General features: G+C 48.9%; 8 protein-coding genes across 8 annotated transcripts; 6 read left to right on the top strand and 2 right to left on the bottom strand.

The window, feature by feature from the left end:
• Window positions 1-3: 3 nt before the first annotated feature.
• HOO65_030760 (Monopolin complex subunit pcs1) lies at window positions 4-1,666 on the top strand (the record flags this gene model as incomplete). Its single annotated transcript, XM_071002106.1, has 2 exons — window positions 4-949; window positions 1,029-1,666. 2 exons carry the CDS (start codon window positions 4-6, stop codon window positions 1,664-1,666), a joined length of 1,584 nt encoding a protein of 527 aa, XP_070860439.1.
• Window positions 1,667-2,709: 1,043 nt separating this feature from the next.
• On the top strand, window positions 2,710-6,241 carry HOO65_030759 (GPI ethanolamine phosphate transferase 1; the record flags this gene model as incomplete). The annotated part of the gene is made up of 2 exons (XM_071001811.1): window positions 2,710-2,887; window positions 2,991-6,241. 2 exons carry the CDS (start codon window positions 2,710-2,712, stop codon window positions 6,239-6,241), a joined length of 3,429 nt encoding a protein of 1,142 aa, XP_070860438.1.
• Window positions 6,242-7,381: 1,140 nt separating this feature from the next.
• HOO65_030758 (Ctf1 transcription factor) lies at window positions 7,382-10,687 on the top strand (the record flags this gene model as incomplete). Its single annotated transcript, XM_071001829.1, has 2 exons — window positions 7,382-7,605; window positions 8,125-10,687. The coding sequence occupies 2 exons, from the start codon at window positions 7,382-7,384 to the stop codon at window positions 10,685-10,687; spliced, it is 2,787 nt and encodes a 928-aa protein (XP_070860437.1).
• A 1,916-nt stretch (window positions 10,688-12,603) lies between these two features.
• On the top strand, window positions 12,604-14,592 carry HOO65_030757 (LysM domain-containing protein; the record flags this gene model as incomplete). Its single annotated transcript, XM_071000485.1, has 1 exon — window positions 12,604-14,592. One exon carries the CDS (start codon window positions 12,604-12,606, stop codon window positions 14,590-14,592), a length of 1,989 nt encoding a protein of 662 aa, XP_070860436.1.
• A 727-nt stretch (window positions 14,593-15,319) lies between these two features.
• On the top strand, window positions 15,320-16,710 carry HOO65_030756 (Protein arv1; the record flags this gene model as incomplete). The annotated part of the gene is made up of 5 exons (XM_071002198.1): window positions 15,320-15,607; window positions 15,704-15,863; window positions 15,951-16,273; window positions 16,544-16,611; window positions 16,659-16,710. 5 exons carry the CDS (start codon window positions 15,320-15,322, stop codon window positions 16,708-16,710), a joined length of 891 nt encoding a protein of 296 aa, XP_070860435.1.
• Window positions 16,711-17,833: 1,123 nt separating this feature from the next.
• On the bottom strand, window positions 17,834-18,834 carry HOO65_030755 (6-phosphogluconate dehydrogenase 2; the record flags this gene model as incomplete). The annotated part of the gene is made up of 2 exons (XM_071002308.1): window positions 17,834-18,715; window positions 18,790-18,834. 2 exons carry the CDS (start codon window positions 18,832-18,834, stop codon window positions 17,834-17,836), a joined length of 927 nt encoding a protein of 308 aa, XP_070860434.1.
• Window positions 18,835-20,114: 1,280 nt separating this feature from the next.
• On the top strand, window positions 20,115-22,247 carry HOO65_030754 (Amino-acid acetyltransferase, mitochondrial; the record flags this gene model as incomplete). Its single annotated transcript, XM_071001982.1, has 3 exons — window positions 20,115-20,168; window positions 20,223-20,339; window positions 20,403-22,247. The coding sequence occupies 3 exons, from the start codon at window positions 20,115-20,117 to the stop codon at window positions 22,245-22,247; spliced, it is 2,016 nt and encodes a 671-aa protein (XP_070860433.1).
• Window positions 22,248-22,844: 597 nt separating this feature from the next.
• HOO65_030753 (NADH-ubiquinone oxidoreductase 29.9 kDa subunit) lies at window positions 22,845-23,678 on the bottom strand (the record flags this gene model as incomplete). Its single annotated transcript, XM_071002354.1, has 3 exons — window positions 22,845-22,905; window positions 22,969-23,073; window positions 23,134-23,678. 3 exons carry the CDS (start codon window positions 23,676-23,678, stop codon window positions 22,845-22,847), a joined length of 711 nt encoding a protein of 236 aa, XP_070860432.1.
• Window positions 23,679-24,446: the final 768 nt, after the last annotated feature.

Raw genomic sequence — 24,446 nt, 5'->3', positions numbered from 1 at the left:
ACAATGCCTCCTGCAAGAAAGCCTAAGGCTAAGGCTAAGGCTAAGGCCAAGGCTGCACCCCCAGCTACCTCAACATTAGGTGGCCTTGTCGAGGATTCGGAGCATGAGGACGATCTTTCGAACATGAGTGTGACGCGCCCGGCCCCCAAGAGAAAGACGAGGACAGCCACAACAACGGCAACCAAGACGAATAAAGCCCCCGAGAAACAACCTGCACCCGAATCCCCAGCAGAGCCAGCGCCCAAGAGGCGTGGGCGCCCTCCGGCTATGACAAAAGGAGGAAATAAAGTCCAAAAGTCAGTAGCAAAGCCAACACGGGCAATGAGTTCCCGCACGAAGCAGGCGCTAGCTGATGAAGCAACACTAGCGTCGGAGACGTCGACCATGAGCGCACAAGGGAAAACACGACGCGGGAAAGCTGTGGCGACCCAGGATGCGATTATTGAGGATGAGTACGAGGATATGATGGACATGTCAGATACGCAGCCCATAGCGCCAAAAAGGGGAAGACAGCCAAAGAAAAAGGTAGTGATAGTGGACCCTAGTGCTGATGCTCCGCCAGCTAAGAAGCCACGTGGGCGCCCTGCCAACAAACCGCCAATCGAACCAGAGCCAGAGACCGAGCTTGAAGAGTCGCAGATGGACGAGCCGACTGAGACAATGGAGGGAAAAGACGATGATGTAACGCAAGCCCTTTCTATACCGCCTTCTCCGCCACAACCACCAGCTAAAGCAGCACCTGTCTCTATCCTACGCGGCAAGAAGAGACCTGTACCAGTAGATGCGGATTCTGGTTCAGGTGAGGTAGCGCTACGGAGGAAACTAGGCGAAATGAACACCAAGTTTGAGAGCCTAGAAGCCAAGTATGCCACGTTGCGTGATATTGGCATTAAGGAAGCCGAGCGCAATTACGATAAGCTTAAGAAGCAAAGTGAAGAGCGAGCTCAGAGTCAGTTTCTTTCATCTTTTACAACCAGTCTACTAGAAACTAGAGAAGTCAAAAAGCTAACGCGTTTACATATCTGCAGCATCTACACAGTTGATCGCACAGCTCAAGGAGCAGGTCAAAGCACAGACTGAACTAGCGCGTGAAGGGGAAAGCCTGAGAATCGAACTAGAACAAAGCGAGACTACGGTTGATGAGCTACGTGCTAAAGTCGCAGCACTCGAACAATCGCTGACTGACTCTCGCGCAGAAAATAAAAACCTAGTCACGAAGCTAGCGGCCAGCCGATCTGACATCTCTATTGGTAGTGGGACAATAGGCAAGGGAGCCAGTAGCAGCGGGATATTGGGCGGCAACGGCGCTCGTACCATGGCGGCCAGCAACGAGATGGTTCTAGCAGCTCAGATGAAAGAAGATCTCTATGGCGATTTAACCGGCTTGATCATCCGCGGCATTAAACGCAGTGATAGCGAGGATGTTTTTGATTGTCTGCAGACTGGGCGCAACGGCACATTGCACTTCAAGCTAGCAATTGAGCAAGAAGAGGGCGGTAATGGCGAATATGAGGAAGCCCAGTTTACGTATCGACCACAGCTGGATGAGAACCGCGATGGCGACTTGATTGAGCTGCTGCCAGAGTACTTGACGGAGGAGATCACCTTCCCACGGCCGCACTCAGCCAAGTTTTATACGCGCGTTTCACGGGCGTTAATGGAGTAAGGGGGGAAGGCAGCAGAGTACTAGGAGAGAAAACAGTGAGGGAGGACAGACAGTATATGACACGTCTTTTACGTAATGATAGCTAGTGATACCCGGCGTGTTTCTTGAGCGGGCGGCACACTAAAAGTTAGGCGTTGTAACTGATTCTATAATATCGAAATGCTATTTCTAACATGTTGCGAACGTAGACCATACTATATGCACGTCAAACGTAGAAGTACCCAGTACATAGGGTGCGAGTATGACTGTAGGAGGCTCGGAAGTATCAGTGACAACTGATGCTAATCGTGGTAACACATTGAATTAAAATGAAGGCTAACTAGAGAAAGAGCAAGGGTTAGGAAGCATTTGACACTAAACAAACCATCAGGGTTCCACAACAGGTAGAAACCATATAAACCTATTAGTGGGGTTACAGCAAGCTTTTTCCACGTCAGGAGAAGGCTTGCACTATAGAGCTGAGGACCTGATGATATAAAAGCTTTCGTTACAGGGGCTTGTTAAGGGGAGAAAAGCTAGCACTTGGCCTTTGCCACTATAAGATAAGGTCCCACAGGCCCTCACCCCACTATAGCCCCCCTTTCTTTGCTGCGTGTCCTTCTTTTTGTTTACTTTTTCCTAACGATGGCTACAACATCGCCAACCAAATGTTTTAGCTGCTTCCTTAAGATCTCCAGGGCTTCATTCTGCTCGTTTTATCGTGCTGCTGCTAACTAGGTGACGCAATGCAGAGAGTCTCTGGCAATTATATGGCCGTGGATTTTATGCTTGATTAATAACAAGTTCAAAGCTTCTTATTTTTTTTGTTGCAGCTTTAGCCAGCTCATCATTTTCTCTTTCGTGTTTTTAATATTAATTCTTTTTTTTCCTTGACTTGATCGATCTCCTCTCCCCTCTGGTCTTTGGATGCGTTGAATTTAGAGGACCATCAGATAGCATAAGACGATAGTTTCCTCCTCTTTATTCTTCCCAAGATCATATTCAAATACCTTCGCATACATAGGCGTAAGAAAACTCCTCCCAAACTCCGCCTGCCCTCGACCATGGCCGGGTTTCCGCGCTTTGGCTTTCTAGCCATTGCCGTGGTCTTTCACTTGGTGTATATCTACAGCATTTTCGACATCTACTTTGTCAGTCCTATTGTGTCTGGCATGCGCTTGTATGGAATCAACCGGCCATCATCGACACCAGCCCCGGCCGACCGACTGTTTCTATTTGTTGGTATGTCTATAGACAGCTATGCTCACATCTCATGTCTAGCTTCATAGCTTGCTCCTGACCTCTCCTCCCATTGAAAGTTCATAGACTGATCAATTATCTCTAGGCGATGGCCTGCGCGCCGACAAGGCCTTCCAGTCCCACCCCGAGCCGTATCCCGAGTCCCCCGAAGATCTTGTCCCCCGACCTCTTGCCCCGTTCCTGCGGTCCCGCATCCTCGAACATGGCACCTTTGGTGTCTCGCATACACGTGTACCGACCGAGTCGCGCCCTGGTCATGTCGCCTTGATTGCTGGCTTATACGAGGACGTGTCCGCCGTGACTACTGGCTGGAAGCTCAACCCTGTTAACTTTGACAGTGTCTTCAATCGTAGTCGTCACACCTGGAGCTGGGGCAGTCCTGATATCCTGCCTATGTTCCAGCATGGCGCTGTATCCGGCCGCGTTGATGCCGACCACTATGAACCCGAGTTTGAAGACTTTGCTGGTGATGCTACAAAGCTGGATTTGTGGGTGTTTGACCATGTCCAGGACCTGTTCAAGGCTGCGGCGACCAACCACACGCTGGATCGCGCTCTACGGGAGGACAAGGTTGTGTTTTTCCTGCATTTGCTAGGCCTCGATACTACCGGCCATTCGTACCGACCCTATTCTAAAGAGTACCTCAACAACATTAAAGTTGTCGATAAGGGTGTCAGCGAGATTGTGCACATGGTCCAGGACTTTTACCGCGATGACCGCACGGCCTTCATCTTCACTGCCGACCATGGCATGAGTGACTGGGGAAGCCACGGAGATGGCCATCCTGATAATACTCGCACTCCGCTTATTGCTTGGGGCTCGGGTGTGGCACGGCCAGTGATCACCATCGACGGTTCTGTAGCTTCCGGCCATGACGAGTACTCGGCTGATTGGAACCTTGATCATATCCAACGGCACGATGTGGCACAAGCTGATGTTGCAGCGCTCATGACGTATCTGATTGGTACAGAGTTTCCAGCTAATTCAGTTGGCGAGCTGCCATTGTCCTTCCTCTCGGCTAATCTCAAGGAAAAGGCTACTGCGGCCCTAGTCAACACAAAGGGCATTCTTGAAATGTATCGTGTCAAGGAGGAGCAGAAGAATGCTACAGAGATGCGCTACCGCCCGTTTTCCGGCCTAGATGCTGGTGCCCAACTAGCACCCGAACAGCGCGTTGCAGCTATCCAGAGCTTGATTGATGCGGGCAAGTATGAAGAGGCTATCGAAGAAACTGCCGTACTTCTCAAGGCTGGTCTTGATGGCCTACGGTACCTCCAGACCTACGATTGGCTGTTCCTACGCGCCCTCATCACTGTGGGATATCTTGGCTGGATGGCATTTGCACTGACTATTGTGCTTGACTTGTTTGTTCTTCATGGTGCTACGCCACCATCACGCAGTCTGGCTAGTGGTGTGTTCTTCTCGTCCATTCTGACTACTTTGTATGCGTCCTTTATCGTGTCTAAATCGCCGTTTACGTACTACCTCTACGCTTTCTTCCCTGTTATGTTCTGGGAAGAAGTTGTTGCTCGGCGTCAGAGTATTGTCAAGAGTGGCGAGGTGTTATTTGGCCATATTTCATCGGGTAGTAGCATGATCATGTTTGCCATTGACACACTTCTCTATGTCGCTGTTGTCGAGTCGCTGGCTGTGGGCTACATCCACCGTGAGGTCCTTACTGTTTTGTTTCTCGTTGCCTCTCTATGGCCGTTGTCGCTGGGCTGGAATTTTATCCGCGCTCACCTGAGCTTACTGCTAACGTGGGCTTTCTCGTGTATCGTAATGAGCACCTTTACACTACTGCCAGCAATGAAGACAGAGAACTTGTCGCTAATACTAGCAGGAGGCGCGCTTATGGCGTTTATTGGCCTACTGTATCTGGCCTTTGAGGATTACATTTTAGCCGACTTTTCCAAACCCTACCATCCGCAGCGACAAAATATGGGGTCGCGTGTCATCACGGGCGTCCAGATTGGCCTTGTTTTGCTAGCTATGATTGTTACGCATGGCAGTACGCTTTCCCTTCAAGCGAAGCAGGGACTTCCGCGCGGTAATCAGATTGTTGGCTGGATCACGCTGGTTGTCTCGCTGTTCATGCCCATCACTTACCGACTATACCCGAATAGCCATTACATGCATCGTCTATTGAGCATGTTCTTGACATGTGCGCCCACATTCATTATCCTAACTATATCTTACGAGGGCCTATTTTATGTAGCCTTTAGTTTGATCCTAGTTACCTGGGTGCGTCTAGAGCATCGCATTGATGTGGAGATGACGCCGATGGCCATCAATGGTGTCTCGGGGACTGAACAGAACAGCACTATTGAAGAAGATGCCAAGGATACCAATCATTCTCTTGATACAGCCCCCGTTTCTGTCCCTGTCTATCGGCCTCTCCGCCTCTCTGATGCCCGTGTGGCGCTTTTCTTCTTTGTTCTCCTACAATCTGCCTTTTTCAGCACCGGAAACGTAGCATCTATTTCGTCTTTTAGCTTGGACTCGGTGTATCGACTGATTCCAATCTTCGATCCATTTTCTCAGGGCGCCCTACTAGTTCTTAAGCTAATGATCCCGTTTGCCGTCATGTCTGCTAACCTTGGCGTGCTCAACAAGCAGCTTAGAGTTGCCCCCAGTGCACTGTTTATGCTCACCATGGCGGTTAGCGATATTCTAACGCTCTACTTTTTCTGGGTAGTCAAGGACGAGGGCTCATGGCTAGAGATTGGCTCAACTATCTCGCATTTCGTGATTGCTAGTCTTCTTTGCGCTTTTGTGGCTATGCTAGAGGGCGTGAGTGCTATGTTTATCTCAGGCATGGAAGTCAATGAAGAGAAAATAGCAGTAATGGAGAAAAAGAAAGAGGCTGAGGAAAGCCCAGAACAGGGTACGGATATCGAAGACAAGAAAGCGGAGAGTAAGAAGAATCCATCTCTGCCGCAGGAAGAGATTGGCCAAGGCGAGAAAGTATTAAAGAGTAAGAAGAGCAAGGGAAAGAAGCGGACCAAAATCGACGAGAAGAAGGCCATCAATAGCAGTCGGGGCACTGATGCGGAGGCTACAGCACCAGAAGAGTCCCAACTAAATGCTAGGCCATCAATTGGCGATGCTCCAGATTCTTTGCCGGTGGCTTCTGAGTCACTATCGGCCGAGGTAGATGTGCCAATTGAGTCGCTATCAGATGCGTCGCTTGACGCGCTGGTCAAGATCATTGACGAGAAGGAGGATAAGAATAAGGTTGGGATAGAAGCTGGGGTTGTGGCGGAGACGCCTAGGCCAAACGCAGAGCCGCAATTGAATGGAGCCGAAGAAGGGCCAGTAGCCGTGGTGATATAGAGTTAGCCCGGCGTTGATTGTCTATTTTCTCTTTTTGGTAGCGCGAAATCCAAGCTTAACTAAATAATCGGCTTGAGTGAATCATTTGGTGCTTTGTCTTAGAAACCGTCATCGTGGCCCCTCAACTCTAGGGTAAGTGTATGAAGAAAGATAAGCTACTAGCTACATTAGCTATCCAGGTGGTTGCCACGCTATAAAACTACCATGTTCTAAAGCTCCAGTACTTGGACACCCAATTAAAGAAACGAGAACAGGAGCTTGGGCCTTGTTTTCAGGCGGCCAAAAGCTGCATTGCATCTCCACGTTCTTATATGCACATAAATGTATGCATGTGAAGGTGGGGGTGGGGTCGCTTATTTGATACTGGCTTGTCCTGCCCCAGTGAGAACTCCAATAACAGGTACTTTATATGTCCGTCACATGCCAAATTGGGCTTTCGCTTTAACTTGGCTTACAACTTGGCATTTTCTGGGCTTTTATAGGATAAACTCAAGGTATGAAGAGCGCAACAGCCGCCAACCAGCCAGGTTGTACATAACGGAAGCTTTCATCTTATCTGACTGATCCCACTTTCCCACTTGCTGACAAGGCAGCTGCTGTCTCTTCTCCTCGACTGATACCATCGAGTTAGTGGATTTATCTAGGGAACTACAAACAAATTCGCTTGCATTCGTCAGGAAGTTACCCTTCCTAACTTCACCGCTCCATTTGGCCTTCTTTTTTTTGCTCTTTCCTATCCTGTTATTTTGCCTCTCCTATTTTTCTGCCGCTCTTGGTCTAGACAAAAACTGGGGCCTTCTTCCTCTGTTGCTTCCTTTTTTTCCCTCCCTGTTATACAAAGCCTAAACCTTGGCCTTTGAGGCTTCTCTTTCTACTAGGAAAAATAATTCAGCTTGCACCTCTTTTTTGCCTTGCTTTTCTTTTCATTAAATTTATTACGTTTATTACAATAATTTCTTTCGCTTTGTGTTTTTTTCTTTTCTTTTTCTTTTTCTATCCACCTTCCTCAGACATCGCCATCGCTGTTCTAGCCATTCCAACCATCCAAAGAAATACAGGAGCCTCCCACTCCAATTCGAGAAATCATCCAATAAACCATCCCAACCCCCGATTGAACCCTTATTCTTTGTTGCGCCTATCATGGATATCGATCAAGACGGCCAGTCCACAGCCGCCATCTCCGCCTCTACGACCAGGCGTTTGTCGTCAGTGTCGTCCTCACAACAAAATTTAACCTCAACATCAACTCCGGTGACCAATAACCCGGCAGGAGCTAATGCTGTCACACCGACCGGTGGCTCTGCTACCGAGCTGAGCACTGAAACACCACTAGCTAGTAATTCTGCTCCGGTTAGTTTCAGAAGGTAAGTCTTTCTCCGCGCCGAGCCGAGTCGAGGCTCAAGTCTCGAATCTCAGATATACTCTCGAGCCCTAGCTTCTAGCTCCTCTAAATTTACTGACTCCCCATCCTGTCTGCCTCTAGGCAGCGTGCTTCTCGAGCTTGTGAGGTATGTCCTCCCCTCTCTCCATCTTGTGTCTCTACGTCATGCGCTAACGATAACCCTCTATTCTTTTTTTTCCCTTCTACTTAGACATGTCATGCTAGAAAAGTGAGTAACTCAATCCTGCTATTAATTATATCTATTCTGCGATTCTAACCTACCTCGCTTACATCTAGGTCCGCTGTGATGCTGCTAGCCTCGGGGTGCCCTGCACAAACTGTGTAGCTTTTCAAGTTGAGTGTCGGATTCCTACGCCAAAGCGTAAAAAAGCCCCAAATGCAGCTCAAGCCCGAGAATCAGATAGGTGAGCCGCACGCCGTCTCTCTCTTCTTCTCTCTATTCACACAGCGCTAACCATACCACATCTTTTAACCCAACTAGTGAGGATGACCCTACAAACCCGGCCCCGCAGGTTCTTCCTCCTGCACCACCGTCTCAGGCCTCTCTGGTATCGCGGCCCTTACAACACCGCGAGTTAAAACCTGTTCATACCGACCAAGGAACCCCATCGGGCCCCGTCGCAACATACGAAACAATGAAACATGAGCTTGCTCAGGATTCCTACCTCGCCTTAACAAAGCCCAAGTTTGTAAGGGCTCCTATTACCGAAGCTGGCCGTGTTGCCTTTCTCGGAGAGTCTTCCAATCTTAATCTTCTCGTCCACGAAAAAGGTTCTGCTGCCGATGCTGTTCACTATCCGTTGCCGGATACTGTCCGTGGCTCCCGCATGCGGGTCGACGAGCTGGACAGCCTCGAACTAGACATATTACAACAACGAGGCGCATTTTTGCTTCCACCCCGAGCCCTTTGCGATGAAATAGTCGATGCCTACTTCAAATACGTCCATCCCATTATGCCGTTGCTCAACAAGACCCGCTTCATGAACCGCTATCGTAACCCAAAGAACCCTCCTTCGCTCTTTCTTCTACAATCAGTATTATTAGCAGGATCTCGTGTCTGCACCAATCGCCAGCTCTTGGATGCCAACGGGTCTGCCACGCCAGCCGCATTGACTTTTTACAAGCGTGCTAAGGCTCTTTACGATGCTAACTACGAAGACGACCGAGTCACTATTGTGCAGTCCCTTGTTTTGATGGGCTGGTACTGGGAGGGTCCTGAAGACGTCACTAAAAACGTCTTTTACTGGACCAACATGGCTGTCACGGTAGCTCAGGGTTCCGGCATGCACCGTAATGTCGAAAATTCACAACTTAGTAAAGCGGATAAACGGTTGTGGAAGCGTGTTTGGTGGGTGCTCTTCTCTCGAGATCGCTCTGTTGCCGTAGCATTAGGTCGGCCTGTCAGAATCAACCTAGATGACTCCGATGTGCCTATGTTAGTGGCAGATGACTTTATCGAAGACGAAGAAAACGCGCCCAGCGACTACAAACCGGATGCAAATTCAGTTACCTTTTTCCTTCAGTACGTCAAGCTCTGCGAGATTATGGGTCTTGTTCTTTCACAACAATACTCGGCTGCTTCAAAGGGGCGACCTAAGAGGGCAATCGATCTCACACATAGTGATATGGCGCTGGCAGACTGGCTTCAAAACTGCCCCATAAAGTATGATAAGGAGAATCATTCATTCTGGCCTGCCCTCCTCCACGTCAACTACTATACTATTCTTTGTCTTTTGCACAGGGCGCACATCCCGCCTTCCGGAACTGCCCGGCCTATTGGCGAATACGAGTATCCTTCGCGAAATATTGCTACTCAAGCAGCAGGCATGATCACCATGATTATCCAAAACTTAGTAGCGAAAAATGAGCTTAGATTCGTCCCAGGTTTTGCCGTTTACAGCATCTTCTCAGCCCTCATCATGCATGTCTATCAATCTCGATCACCTATCCTCGCCATCAAAAAGGTCAACCAAGAACGGGTCAAGATCTGCATGGATGCTCTGCAGAACGTGTCGAGTGTATGGATGGTGGCTAAGCTCATTCATAAGCTTTTCAGCTCCATTCTCGGCAACAAGGTTTTAGAAGAGCGGCTTCAAAGGGCCGGTATCAAGAGACACCGCAAGTCCCATGCTAACGAGACCTCTCAACCAACATTTCCCACCAGTGCAAATGGCATAAGCTTACAACAACCCATCAAACTAGAGCCATCTATAACGTCGATTGATGTCTCTCAACCTATACAACAAGCAAGCACTGGGCTACCGGCGGTTTCTCTACCCGACCAATCGCAAATACCACGCATTTCTATAGAAACGGCAATCAGTGGCATTCAGGCCACATCTGTACCCGCAAATATGGCGCCACAAGCTGCCAGCCATCAATCAGCGCCTACGAATGGAAATCGTACTGGAAATCGTACTGGAGCCGGAACCGGAGCTGGAGCTGGGGCCGGGGCCGATGCATTTATGGGAGGCACGGAATCCGGGGCACAAACACGAGCACAAACTCCATTCAATCCCTCCTTCTCGGCACCGGCTACTCCCCCTGACTTATATCTATTTACACGCAACTCGCCCAACTTGTCGCAGTCTATGTGGGAAAACTTCCAACCTGAACAGCTATTTCCCGAAGGTAATGACGTGCCAGTGTATCCAGACATGATGACAAGTCAGGTAGATGTAAATATGGATCCTATAGCAATGGCACCATCAACAGAGCAAACACTAGGCATGGATCCGTTTTCACCGGTGCCTCGGTCAGGTGCCATGGGCCATGGAGAAGTCTTTGTTGCGGGCGGTAATAATTCTCAAGGTTTCATGCCACCACAAGACCTAGCAGGAAGTGGCCCGCCTGCTGCTTTCACTACACCATCGCCAGCCCAAGTTCAATGGGTAGACCAGCAATCGGGCCAGCCTGGTACGGCGGTCACAGATTCCGCGAATGGAGCAATGGGTCAAAGTCCAGATAGCTGGAGCTCAAGCTCGGTACAGGGAGCTGGACCACAGAGCCAGGTTCCTTCTACTCTGAACGTTGAGGAATGGTGAGTTTGCCCCTTTTTTATTATCATTGCCTGAGTCATGTAACTGATCTTTTCTTGTTGTAGGATACAATTCTTTGGGTTTACGTCGGGAATGGCAGGCTTTAACTTTGATGTACCCTTGGGCGGCTGAGCCGTTTAAAACCAACATGACAAAGAATAGGGGTTAGGGTCTGTACCAAAAACTGGCCAGATATCAGCGAACATGTACAGCAGGTGTATCGGTGTTTTCCTATCTTATTTATCGATAACAGGGGGTTATATAACAACGTGCTGCTCGTTTCTTTGGGCATAAAGTGAAACTAGACATCACGACCGTGCGTAGCAGAGAAGTGGAGCTAGTATTGAAACCTCAAGGGGGACGATTAGAGATTCAAAGAGATCAAAAAGAGGTCAAAGAGGCCTGAGAGGTCGAGGGGAACCAGGCCACAAGGATGAAATTTAGTTGCTAGATAGTATAACTAGTGGACTTCCAAAGCCTGGGCCCCTAAAGATATCCCATGTCTTAACTTTGACTGGGGCGGAGGCCCCAAAACTAGAATACAGCTCCTGATGTCTACAGATGGCCCCCTGAGGGGCAGGCAAGGGAAGTTTGTCATAGATAATTATCCAAAAAACCTCTCCAAGCTTCATTTTCCAAGGCCGCTACAAAAAAGGAGGAAAAAGGCTGCCTGTCTTGGCCTTTCCTGAGGATCTTGCCTTCACTGCAGCTGTTTATTGACTCTGTTGCCATTCTTTTTGGGTGGCTAATTTGGGCGGCGGCATTGCCAAGTGCGGGTGAGGCACAGGCGCCCCCCCCTTCTCGCTCAATCCTCGTCTGTGGTTCTGTTTAATGAAAGCTTTACTGGCTTTTGTGTAGTTATAGGATCTTGTTGATGTTGTACTTGATAACGGAAGTATCTCTGTATTGTGACTAGGGTGTAAAGTGACTTTTGCTCCCTTGGTTCTTGAGAGAGAAAAGGTGCAGACAAGTTCAGGCAAGAACCAAAACAGAGGAGGGTTGTTTCTGTTCCTGAGCCTCTTTCTTTTCTTCCTTCCCTCTACTGCGTACTTTTTCCCTTTCTTCCTTCCTCATCTTTCTAGTGTGGGAATCAAACAGAAGAGGTCAACACCAAGCTTCCTCCTTCTGCTTTCTGTTGTTTCCTCTTGTTTTCTGTCGTGATTATTGTTATAGAGTTACTTGCTGTTTTCCTTTTTATTCTTTTGCATCAGAAAAAGCTGTTCAAACATCGACAAACAAGGCAGGCCTTTTTATTCTTTCTCCCACTCCCTGATTTGATTGCCTTGTTTCTACTGTGGCTATCGCCTCCGAAGTATCTCCTTTTCCTCTTTTCTACTGGTTCCTTCCTCTTAAATGCGCCTTCCTGATTTTTGATTCTCCATTATTCATACAATTCAAACAAAGTCAGCAACCTGCTTTCTTTTGGCATTTCTTCCTCCTTATTCGTTACTACCTACCTACTCTTCGTTCACTAAGGAAGTCACAGAAATCCGCTTAACGTCGAACTCCTCTGTTCGTCTCCGTTTTTTTTTTTGCGAAAGTCCACCTATCTTGACTTCTTGGCCCTCCCACCGCCTCATCATTTCCCTTCCATCTTCTCCCCTACCCTCGCCTACTTTATCATCAGCCCCGATTCCCATTTCGACTGCAATTTGGCCTTAGGTAATTAGTGTTCCGCTCCGTCCTCCCGATCTCCCGCACCGGCTGCTGCCGCCAGATGGTTTCTTTCGGGACCTCCCGCCGGGTTCTGCGCTGAAGGAACGAGACGAGAGGGACTTGAGAAACAAAAGAAGAAGAAGAATTACAATTGAACCCTGGAATAATCGGATAACTGCACTCAAAGATTGGCATTGGTGCACTTCTCCCTCTTTTGAACTCCCGCATCTTTGTCTTTTGTCGTATTCCCTATTCTTCTACAATCCATGGAGACAAAACCAACTACTGGCGCTATGCGGCCACGTCATCAGAGACCCGAAGCCCAGACTGCGTCTCTGACCTCATCGCCGAAGAATGCCGCGACAAAAAGCCCGACCGCAATGCGAGGAACGGCTCGAATGGCCGATCGTGACGATACCCGCCGTCAAGACGATCCCAGGGTGTACACTAGAAGCACAACTGGGGTTTCTAGCTTTCGCACTGGGAGTAATGCGGCTCGAAGCGGAAGTTTAGGACCTAGCCCTGGGTCCTTTCTTGGGGATAGTTGGGCCTCTGTGACTGACTACGCTACCTCTCTCTTTTCATCTAGCCCCCAGGATGCAAATGGCCTATACACTAGTGGGAGCTGGATTTCCCGTAGCCGAAGTCAGGGTGGTCATGTATCTCGCCATAAATCTAAAAAATCATCAACGACTCCTATCACTTGGGGTCCCGAACCCCCGGAACAGAGCGTATCACGAGGACGAAGTCGAAGGACCATGGACGACGTGGCCGCTGGCTCACGAGCCGAAATGGAAGCGGCACTAACAGCTGCACGTCGCGCCACCGTTCTGGAGAGCCATGAAGGCGTCAATGGAGGTCTTGATGTGAGCGGCAAGTTCAAGCACAGAAACTCGGATGAGCTGACACGGCCGGATATTGACGATTCCGAGGTTGAAGACCAGCTGGTCTATATCCACTACGTAGCCCCTAGCGATACATTGGCTGGACTTGTACTCAAGTATCACTGCCGCGAAGATATCCTCAAAAAGGCCAATGGCATGTGGTCCAATGACGTACAGCTTCGCAAGCGCCTATTTCTGCCTGTAGACGCCTGCCGGGTCAAAGGCAAGGTGTGCGATCCGCCGCCAGTGGCAGAGGAAGTTTCTGAAACCAAAACGCTAGCTGAGCGCGAGGAGATACGTCAACGTAAACAACAGCAGGAGATTGACGACTTTTTCATGTCTCGCACATCCACCTCTGCTTCAGCTTCAACGGAAACCTCGCCCACCACAGACTCCCTTTCGTACACCCAAGAAAACCCAGATAAGCCATGGCAACATGTCCGATGGGTGGCATTGGAGAATTTTACCTCCCCCATAGAGATTGGTCGGATGTCTAAAAAGGCTTTAGGATACTTCCCGCCACGCCGGAAAAAGAGCATTCATACTGTGTCATCTTTGTCTACACCGCGACAGAGCTTTGATGCTTCGACTCCAGGATCTATACCGAACTCAAGCACGCCCAACACACGACGACCTAGTTTGCTAAGTGCACGGCCCGGCCTTTCGGTTACGTCCCCAATTACAGCCAATGCCTATCATACTCGTGGTGCAAGTGGCGGTGAAGAGACTCTGCCAGTATGGATGCGCAAGGCAGGTGGTGTTGGTAGTCTCAGTGTTCGTGCTCCTGGGCCAGCCAATGATATTCTTAACAAATGGGCCAAGAAGCATATCCCTGGCTTAAGCATGGAAGCGGTTCCATCTATGGCCATCATGGGATCGGAAACAGCATCACTGGGTATCTCTAGGGATGTTCCAGGTGTGCTTGCTAATGGTCCTTCGGCAACTGCCGGTGTAGGTGGTGCTACAAGTGACGACTTTTCTAGGTCTTTACATAGCGCGGGCACGAATCTTGATCGAATGGCTGCTGCCGTGGAAACATGGGTGCGTGGAGCACTTGCAAAGACAGATATTTCTCCGCGAGCTGTGAAGCGAGGCGCCAGAGGTAGTGTTGGAAGCAGTAGTGGTGCGGGGATAAACGGTAATGCCACAGACGGTGATGGTGCGGTTGGCTCTAGCGATTTTATTGAGCTCGGTGATAACCTGAGTGATGACGGACAACCACCAGTATTTAGTCTGGACTACCGCAAAAGTGCAGATCGAAGTGGGGAACGAGCGGTGTCAGGGTCGGGAATGGTGTCGAGACCCGGAGCTGTGGGCAGCGGAGAAATGCGAGCACGTAGGGGGGGGAAGAAGGGAAATGAGGAGAGTTGATTTCTTTTGCTACTGTTTATCGTCTTGGCCGTCTTGATATTGCTTACAGTACAACGTCGTCTTTTTTTTTTTTTGGTTTCCATTGTTCGTTTAACATTGGCTCGCATTATAACTCAGGCATATAGCTTTATACTAACATGGTACATAGAACATTGTTTTTATTTTTTATTTCTTAAGATGGTCGAATTTCCGCAGGCAGTACTGTTGAAAGTCTGCCTCTATTACTTATGAGCCTTGGTGACGTCACTGTTGAGAAAGGAGTCTTTTATGACGAACTTCTGAAAGCTTCACAAGCTTAAAAATATGGATATCAACAAAGAATTCAAGATGCTGGGTTTTTTGTACCCAAGAAAGCTTTGGCTTTAATCTAAAGTCACGTGATGATAAGATTTCTAGCTTCAACGTGTGAAGGGGTGTGTGTCTTCGCTTTTTATTGTCCAACTTTATGGTGAATTGATATGGGCGCTGTAGAAGGCGTCGGCTCTTGTGCTTTTGTTCTTGCCATTTCTTCTATTTCTGGACATACACCGTGTTCGAGGAATCATTTTCGGTCGGTCACCAGGGCGAAGCCTCTTGCTCGCACCTGTGAAGCAGCAGGTTTATACAGCATTGAATTGGTGGAGACGCCAACACGGAGGTGACTACGATTAGCTACAACGAGTAGCCTCGTGATATAGCTACACCGCCTTCTCCGGTGTACCGGCAACTCCTATCCTATTTTAACGCCATGCCCATCTGCATCGAGTGCAGCCACCCTGTGGAAAAGCTCTGGACGCACTACTCGGCCACGACGAGCAGCAACAATGGCAGTGCTAAAGATGTTCTGGTGAAGCCCAGCAATGATGGCACTGGCCATAACATTCGGTTGACTGTGTGCCGCAAGTGCGGGCGTTTTTGCGACAAGTATGTCGAGCATGACTTTGTGGTCATGTTCATTGATATGGTTCTGATCAAGCCACAGGTGTATCGCCATTTGCTGCACAATACCATGATGGGAGAGAAGGACCGGTTTGATGTAAGTGCGGAGTGGCACTACAAGTTCGGCGGGACCCGAAGTTGAGAGAAAGAGAGAACTCCTCCCCCACCAGCTGACATTTTTATCTATCTTTAGCCGTCCATCGTCAGACTAGGCGTTATGCTCTTCTTGTTTGACGTCTACCTCACGTGGGCTCGCATCGAAAAGCGCAATGCTGTGTTAGAATCGTCACTTTCCGTAAACGGTATGGCGCAATTCACACAGCAGCCGATTGTGCTACAGTACTGCTTTTTCCGTGAGCTCCCGTCCCTTACGATCCCTAGTGATTCTACCTTATGCGCATAGCTCGACTAACACTATAACTGCTATTCTCATGCTGCAGTTGCTCTCTGCTCCCTATCCACGCTTGCTTTCCACATGTCTATTCGCTTCTTTACATGCTCAGCCTGGTCGCCATTATGTCTACTGCGCATCTTTCCACGCTACACACGGCCCAACTCTGTATCAACGGCACTCATGGTCTCATCGTCAACCAAGCTGTTCCCCATGCTAATGGTCATCTGGGATTACGACGTGCCGGCAGCTGCACGGTCACTGGGTTGGGCGCTTGTGGCCAATAACATCGAGGCGCTACGTATCCTTTTGAATAGTGGTTATAGTGTGGCAGTAGCCCTGACGCTTGCCGGGACGCTGTCGCGCTGGGCAGTAAGTCAGGCGGTTCTTTGGGCAGCGGGAATGCGTGGGTTGGATAGCTTGGGAGAGGGTAGTGTGGCAGACGAGGGCCGGGCAATGTGGGCCGTAGTTTTGTATGCGAAGGATTGGCTGGAGAAGCTAGCTGTTGGGTAAGAAAAGACGGATAGATGAGGGGAATGACATGTGAACAGTTTATATTATGATTCCATTCCCAAAATAGCAAAAAAAAAAACAAAGAACAACAATAGAACAAAGAGTGCAGTGTAAACGCCGGTGGACTAGGCAGGGCATGGCTGGAAGAGAACGATTCCACAGCAAGAAGAGTACGAGAGCGAATACTGGGATGCGCTGTGAGCGCGAGTTTCTGCCCCAGCATGCCTCTACTAGGTTCTTTCAGGACTCCTGGTCTCATGCTTGCCCAAGCCCTTTCTCGATCCACATGTTTCTAACAAGAGCAAATAGAGAGATAGAGAATATAGAAAACAGACGCCGCCAGTTCCAAATCGCCACGGGTCGCTTTCTGCGTGCCTATATGTCGTGGTGGGACGGTACACGCAGATCGATCCGGTTCGGGGCTACGAGCGGGTTGAGTTGCGCTAAGAAGGTGATTGCCCACATGAGATAGCAGGACACAATGGCAAGGATGAGCGAGGAGCGCCAGAGACTATTGAAGAAAAGATGCCGTGATTAGTATGAAGGCGTAGAGTGATATAGAGTGACACTGGGTGAGACGTACATCTGGTTGGGGCCCTTGGGCGCGAAGAAGTAAGCGGCGACGGCGAGCGCAGCGCAGATAAAGAGACCAATGAATATACACGAGCTGTAAGAAGAAATCAAGGGCGATTGATTAGTAACGCGACATGTTGATGGTAATTTTTTGCGTACCAAGCCTGACTTTGGACCAGACAGGTGAAGTAGGACGACTTACCCGGTCGCCATTTTGTTGTCGTTACTAGGACTAGATGAAAGGGGCGGGAATATCAATTAACAGAGATTCTTGGTGCAGCTGTTCTTCAATTATCGTCGTCGAAAGTTGGCTAATAAATCGTCGGCAATGTTTTCTAGCCTAGGGAATTGCGGTAATTGTAACTTAAATAACGCGCCGAAGGAAAAAAAAAGAAGAACAAAAGTTATAGAAAAAAGTCGAGTGCTTTAATAAATAAACTCGAGCCAGCAAATATGAGGCTGTGCTTTGCGTTCAGCGAAAGGCGACGAAGGAGGAGCACAAAGAACCAGAAATACCTTGCTTGAGTGAGGTTATGGGCCTCTGTTTCCTTTCATCAACAAGTTGTCTTGTTGCTTGTATCTTTTCAGGTTATTTATCTTGAGCAAGCTAAAGCTATCCTCAACGGTGATCAAGGGCATGATAATAACGACTGACGTGATGACTAAGCAGACGTGACTAGTGTCAAGATACATTTGGCCTTTTGGCTCTATTGAGTCCGCTTTGTACAATCAAAGGTTATGCAGGCTATATACGCTTCTATCTATTGTAGACATTAACTGCCCGTCGTATTACCGCGAAATAATTGGTAGGTAGACGTAAAATAATACAATACAATACAATAGACATTAACTGTTCTCGTACTTGAGCCCAGACTCCTGCCTCATGGCACCGTAGATTGCGGCAATGTCTCCCTTCTCGCCGGCCTTTTCCTTGACTTGTACCAAGTGGGCATCTGCTGTCTCGACGTTTGCTAGCCTCACGCCGGCCTCTTTGGCAATATTCAGTGCATGGCCCGCATCCTTGCGTGCTAGATCTACGGCAAATAGCGGCTCTTCACGCTGGTGATAGTCGCCGCCGACCATGCGCTGGGCATACGCGGCATACGGACCAGGGAACATCTGGTTGACGAATTCTTGCAGTGGGGCCGTGCCCAGCCCGCTCTTCTCGGCAACCACCAGGCCCTCAGCTAGCTGCTCTATCATGTTAAGAATAAATGTGTTGCCGATGATTTTGAGCGTTGTTGCTGCGCTGTACGGCCGGTCGCTAAGGTCAATTTCTGCCCGAGCCATAACACCAGTATAGTACGGCTTGACACGCGCAATAGCCTCCTTGGGCCCGGCAAGTACGGCAATCAGTTGGCCGGCGTCCGCCATAGCCGGTGCGCCGAACACAGGCGACGTTACAAACTGTGCGCCGGCAGCAAGAACCTTGGCTGCAATGGCTTCAGTGGTGTCAGGGTGAATTGTGGAGCAGTCTACAAAGGTCTTGCCGGTCACAGGGGTGGGTCCACTAAGGGCCTGATCAATGGTCTCGGTCATAGCAGCGTCGTTGGCGAGACATGTGAAGATAATATCAGCAGCAGCAACGCCTTCGGTAACAGAGTTGGCAATCTCAATGCTGCCGCTAGGCAGTGTAGCAGCGAGGTCTGCACAGCGCTGTGGTGAGCGGTTAAATATCAGAAGAGGGGCGTCGAGCTTAGCCTTGGCCACGATGTTTTTGGTGATGCCCTAAACACAGCAAGAATTAGTAGTTGTACTATACAAGTAGGGCTAGCAACGTATGGGGAGTGGGAAGAGCTTACGCGGCCCATGTTGCCAAGGCCTATCCAGAGAAGACGAGGAGCCATTGTGGTGTGGGACGGAGTGTTGAGTAGGAAATATATTTGAGGCGAGTTGGTTTAGGTTCAGCGTAAGAATAGTTTGCTAGAAATCGATTCACGATACTATAGCGGGAACGGATACAAAGCTGTTCTTCTATGCTGCAATTTGAGGTAGTTACTCTCCAAGCTCTGACGATAAGACACTAAAGCCCCGCATTTGAAACACGTACTCTTTTGATTGGCACTACATCGCGATGTGGCGGGAATTACTTGACGTCAAGATGCGAAACAGAAACCCAGACCGAAACCCTAGACAACTTTCTTCCATTGCCCTTCGGGCCAGAACGGAGACTATATATAATTAGATCACATCAGATCAGCTCAAGTCCAGGCCAGGCCGAAGGCTCGAGTCGCCAACAGGGGTCACGTGGGTTGGCTTTGTACGTATGCTGCAGACTACATGTACAGAGTTGCAATAGACATTGTTTTACTGAGCTCTGAAGGCTTTTGACTAACATCTCACGCCCTTTATAGATCAGGATGCCATTCTATTGATAAGAAGCTATAGATTCCACTCTTTTTTTTTTCACCACCCTGCCTCAGTTCTATGACGAAGGGCCCATTTTATGGAACCCTGCTGTCACAGTCATAAAAGCAGAGCTACCTTCGTCGTTGTTTTTGGTAATTGCTTTGTTCTAATCCTCTAATCTGCGATATGCGCTGACTTCTTCTGTTCTTTCCTTTCCCTTCTTTTCCTTCCCTTTTTGATGCTACTTCTAGCTCTTTGTCTACTTCTCCTCTTCCCGAAATTTTCTCATCTATTATTTTTTTCCTTTTCATTAACGCCAAGTCAAATCCATCATCATCAATGCTACTGCTCATTTCAACAATAGTTGCCACTTCACGTTACCATATTAAGCTCACCTAACCTCTGTACTTGCCACTCAAATACTCTGTACCATTGCCTTTTAGGCTAGGTTCCTCAATGCTCTCTATCATCTAAGTCTCTTTTCTCTATCTCTCTGCAAGCCACCATCTAGCCCACTACATAAAACCCTCTACCTACCGATATTTCGGTCGTCTGTCTCCAAGTTACCCTGCAAAAAAAAACTAAGCTCCTAGTCTACAGCTACAATACGAAAAAAAAAAAAAAACAAAAAGGTCTTGGCTTTCGACAAGCAACCACTTTGAACCTGCGTCTTGGATGTCTCGTCATCGTTACTTTTTTCGTCCGAGCGGTGCATGAAGAAATCCTGGCAAAAGAAATAGAACCCTGACGATCGACAATATTGCTTTTCTTTATCGCCATGTTGAGACGCCAGGCCTTCTCAGCAGCTTCTAAGCTTGCTGGACCACACTGTGTATGACAATTCAACTATTCGTTTCATAACAGCTACTAACAATCGGCTTTCTAGCACCACAATGAATCTTGGCCATGTCAAGCAACCCTAGCCCAGCCTCATAGATCAAGGTCATACTCTGGTACAGCAGGAGTCTCCCCCAAATCCAAGGTGGAAACCGAATTCGATAGAGTAAGTCGTATTTCTTGCTGCCCACAAGTCTTGTGGACATTTGCTGATAAGTTATTCGTACAGGACTTCTTTGTTTCCGTCCTAGAAGCATCGGCAACCAAGCGGGATGCCAAAGGCTACCTTCAAAAGTATACTTCTGCGGAAAACTCGCTGAAGCTTCGTTTAAAGATTCAACCAGACCAAAAGAAGCTCCAAACCAAGGTTGCTTCTCCCACTGCTGTCGCTCCACTAGAGCGCCAAATAAATGCATTATCAACTGAAATCAAACAATATGCACCCACAGAGCCCCAGCTCTCTGCCAGTGCGACAGAGATGCCTCCTCTTCACCTTGCTCTAATGCAAATTCGCTTTCCGCAGCTCATGGACGAGGCAACCAAAGAGGGCGTTGCAAAGAGTTTGTCTCAACTCCGCACTCTTGGCCTACTCTGCATTGTTGTCATCGACTGTGGACCATCAGCAACCAACAAAATTAGCAGAGAACAATGCGAAAGACTCGGATATGCCATTAATAACTACCGCGGTCCAGGAGCAAAGGTTGTTGAGAACACTCTTGCTATTGATGAAAATCTGAAAGCCTCAAACATTCCGTTTTCAGCGGATGGAATTTTTGTGGCCTACCCTAGAGAGCTTGAACAAACGTTGGCAAAAAACGTGATTCCTATTTTGCCAGCCTTAGCTAGCGAACCATGCACACTAAGAAATGTTGCATCTGCTCCTGACAGCATCTTGGTATCTCTGGTCAAGTATTTTACAAACCTGCAGACTTCAGCTACAAGTGACTTCCTTGGTCGGGGTCCTGTTGAAAACCCGATGGCGTCATCAATTGAAAAGATCATCATTTTGGACCAGAATGGCGGGCTTCCATTTTCACGAGGATCTCGATTCTCGCATCGCTTTGTCAACTTGAATCAAGAATATGACATGATTCTCAAAGACCTTGAAGACGCCCTGCAGAGCGGATCTGGTGCAATCAATACCGATGGCTACAACGAGAATGTCTCACATATTCGTAGCCTCAAAGTGGTTAGAGACACATTGGCTCTTCTTCCAACCACATCTTCAGCCCTAATTACCACACCTATGGCTGCTGCTAATGTATGTCCGGCCAGTTCTATCACGCAGCAATACACGGCGGACCCTCCCAAATCTAAGCTATTCGGGATTGCCGCTAGTGTCCGGACGCGAAAGTCCTTAAATCCGCTTATCCATAATCTTTTGACAGACAAGCCAATTTATTCATCCTCACTCCCGTTTGAAAAAATCAGCGGCCCTTCAGTTGTTTCCCCACCAGATCCCAAAGCTCGGATGGGTACCTTGGTCAAGAGAGGCAGTTCTGTCACAATCTACCCACGTCCTAGTGTCACTGGGTGGGTACCACCTCAGCCAGGCGCACCCCGACTACGGCTTACAGACAACTGTATCGACTTGCCCAAATTGTCTCATCTCATCAAGGACTCATTTGGACGTGAGCTTGACGTAGCTAAATATCTGAAGCGCATGGAGAATGATTTAGCGGGCATCATCATTGCCGGAAACTATGAAGGTGCGGCCATCTTGACGTGGGAGCGCCCGTCGGGACTGACAGAAGAGATGGCCTATAAAGAAAACCGATTTGTGCCATATTTGGACAAGTTTGCTGTGCTTCGAAGCTCGCAGGGCACTAGTGGTGTAGCAGACATTCTGTTCAACTCTATGGTGCGAGATTGCTTCCCTCAGGGAGTGTGCTGGCGCAGTCGCATGAATAACCCAGTCAACAAGTGGTACTTTGAGCGGTCCCAGGGCACAATGAAGCTCCCAGATACGCACTGGACCATGTTCTGGACGACACCGAAGTTGTTTCCTGGGGAAATGGTCCTGAAAGACTATGAAGACGTGTGCAGGAAAATCCAGCCCACGTGGCTTGACTAGGACTGAAACTCGGAGAAGGGAAGAGCAAACGCCATAACGGAAAACGGCACAGGGCAACGGGGAAAACTTTAGAAGCCCGAGGATGGGATTGAACGCTGATTAATGACATATAGACATGTTTTCTTTTTTTGTTTTGTTTCGGGGATTAATTTGACATTTTTGGAGGAAGGAAAGTTGAAGCATTGCAGATGGAAAAGGACTACGTATATGTGTGTATGGAGAACTAATCACCAACATATATCGATCATGTAAGCAAAACGAAACGGAAAAAAAGAAGATAGGCATTAATGGAGGTGGCATGGCCTCTTCCTTTTATGAAGCCTAACCGACTAACTGTGAGCGATGATGTGATGACAGTAAGTGGTGGTTGTCTGGTTGTCTGTAGTAACTGTATTGTATGTTGTTATGTTTTGGCTGTAGGCTATGGCCGGTGCTCTATATACCGTGGGTAGGTAGTAGGTATTGAATTGGCTGTGGACCTTCCACTGTATGCTGGACACGGCAGTCTTCTGTTGGATGCTTGTGGTTGTCAATGTGAAGGGTTGGGTCGTTGGTTTCTTCGCGGCTAGACAGCTTCGTCAAGTTTAGCCCTCCTGCTTACTTGCGCTCGAAGTACTTCCACTGGTCCTCGGCAGGCTGTTCCTCAAGGCTCTCCCAACTGAGGCCAGCGCACAAAGGGGTTAGCAGAGATTTTCAGAAAAGAGTCCGGGCTCCAACTTACACCTTGGCCTGCTCCAAAATGTCAAGAGCCTTAAGCTCACCCTCAGCCACCTGGATGACCTCCTCGATGAGGCCAGCACCAATCTGGTTCTCAAGCTCCGCGATTCTGCCATCATGTTAGTATAGACGGATCAACACACGCATAAAATCGCGGCTCGCAACTTACTGGTCCGCTGTCAGCAACGGTTCCGGCTCTAGCTCAACCGATGTCGTCGCCTTGTCTACCACCTTGCGTGTAGCAATCAGTGCTTGATCCGCTCTTTCCTCAGGCGTACGGATACCCTCAAGTGTAGGGCCTTCGTCGGCCTCGCCATCCCACTCCTGCACACGGACATCTGGCTCCGGGGCGACCTTGCCTAGGACAAAGGTCTTGTCGCCATACTTCACGGTGTGGGCAAAGCCCCCATCATTGCTGCCTGATGGCAGGCGGTACTGACCGGGGCGCTCTGCCATTGTTTTGCGCACGCGTTCGGCCCACTCGGCATAGCCGGGCGGCACCTGCTTCTCGACGAGAGCGAGCCGGTGCTTTGTTACGGCTTCAACGGACTGGCGGTATAACGAGGAGTCCGGCAAAGCTGAAAGCCGTTCCAGAGTGCGGTGGTATAGGAAGAGGAGCGTAGAGCGCGGAGTAGGGTGGGTCCAGAGACCGGTGAGACCGGTCTGGGTGCCGGGCTCAAGGTAGCGTGCAAGCAGGCGGGTAGTCGGACGCATGGTGGGAGAGCGGGTGTAGAGCAAGAGGTTTTTTTTTGCTTTTTATTGATAGGCTCAGGAGGGTTAATTGGGAGTGGGATCAAAGAGAAAAAGATTGGTCCAGAGACAGACTCACAAAGGTGAGCCAGTAACGAATTGCAAGCTTGCGGAAGAGGAGGGCTCGTCTAGAATTCGGGAATAGTCACTGTGGTTCCGATGGATCAAGCAAGCTTTAATGCGGCCTCTACGTTGCTGATTGTTCTCTGCTACTAGACAGGACCCCTGCTAGCTTGGGGCGGTCCACAGTATATCATGTGACTGGTCACGAGGCAAAGTCGGAGTTTAGTTTTCCAAGATCAAACAAGAGCCCCACTAGAAATGGTGGGTCATGAGAAAGTAAAGGAAGAGTGGGGTTAGAGACTTAAAGTTGCAGGCAGAAAGCCTGTAGCTTCAGAGCTTAGGGCCCCCCATGGACTCTATAGGTAGCGCCAAATACCCCCCTGAAGAGGCCTAAGGATAACTAAATATACTCTATCAAGGCAGCAGTCAGTGGCAGCTCTCAAGCTGACTGTACAGCTTAATCACAAGCTTCAATGGCTGGTGCCTTGCCTTGCTAAGCTCTACTGGTAGTGGTTGACATTCCGCTGCTTCTGTTGTATACGACCTTCACCTTGGCCTTGACCTCCTGTTCTTTTCAAACAAGATCTCGCCAGCACTTGCTTATCATTGTATCGTTCTTCTCCTTTCTCTCAGCAGTTCTTCACCCGCATTTAACTGGTGAATTTTCTG

The sequence above is a fragment of the Ceratocystis lukuohia genome, assembly GCF_044167205.1.
Source record: "Ceratocystis lukuohia strain C4212 chromosome Unknown Supercontig3_pilon, whole genome shotgun sequence".
NCBI lineage: Eukaryota > Fungi > Ascomycota > Sordariomycetes > Microascales > Ceratocystidaceae > Ceratocystis > Ceratocystis lukuohia.
The sequence above is the reverse complement of the archived record's forward strand: the minus strand, read 5'-3'. Positions and strand labels throughout refer to the sequence as shown.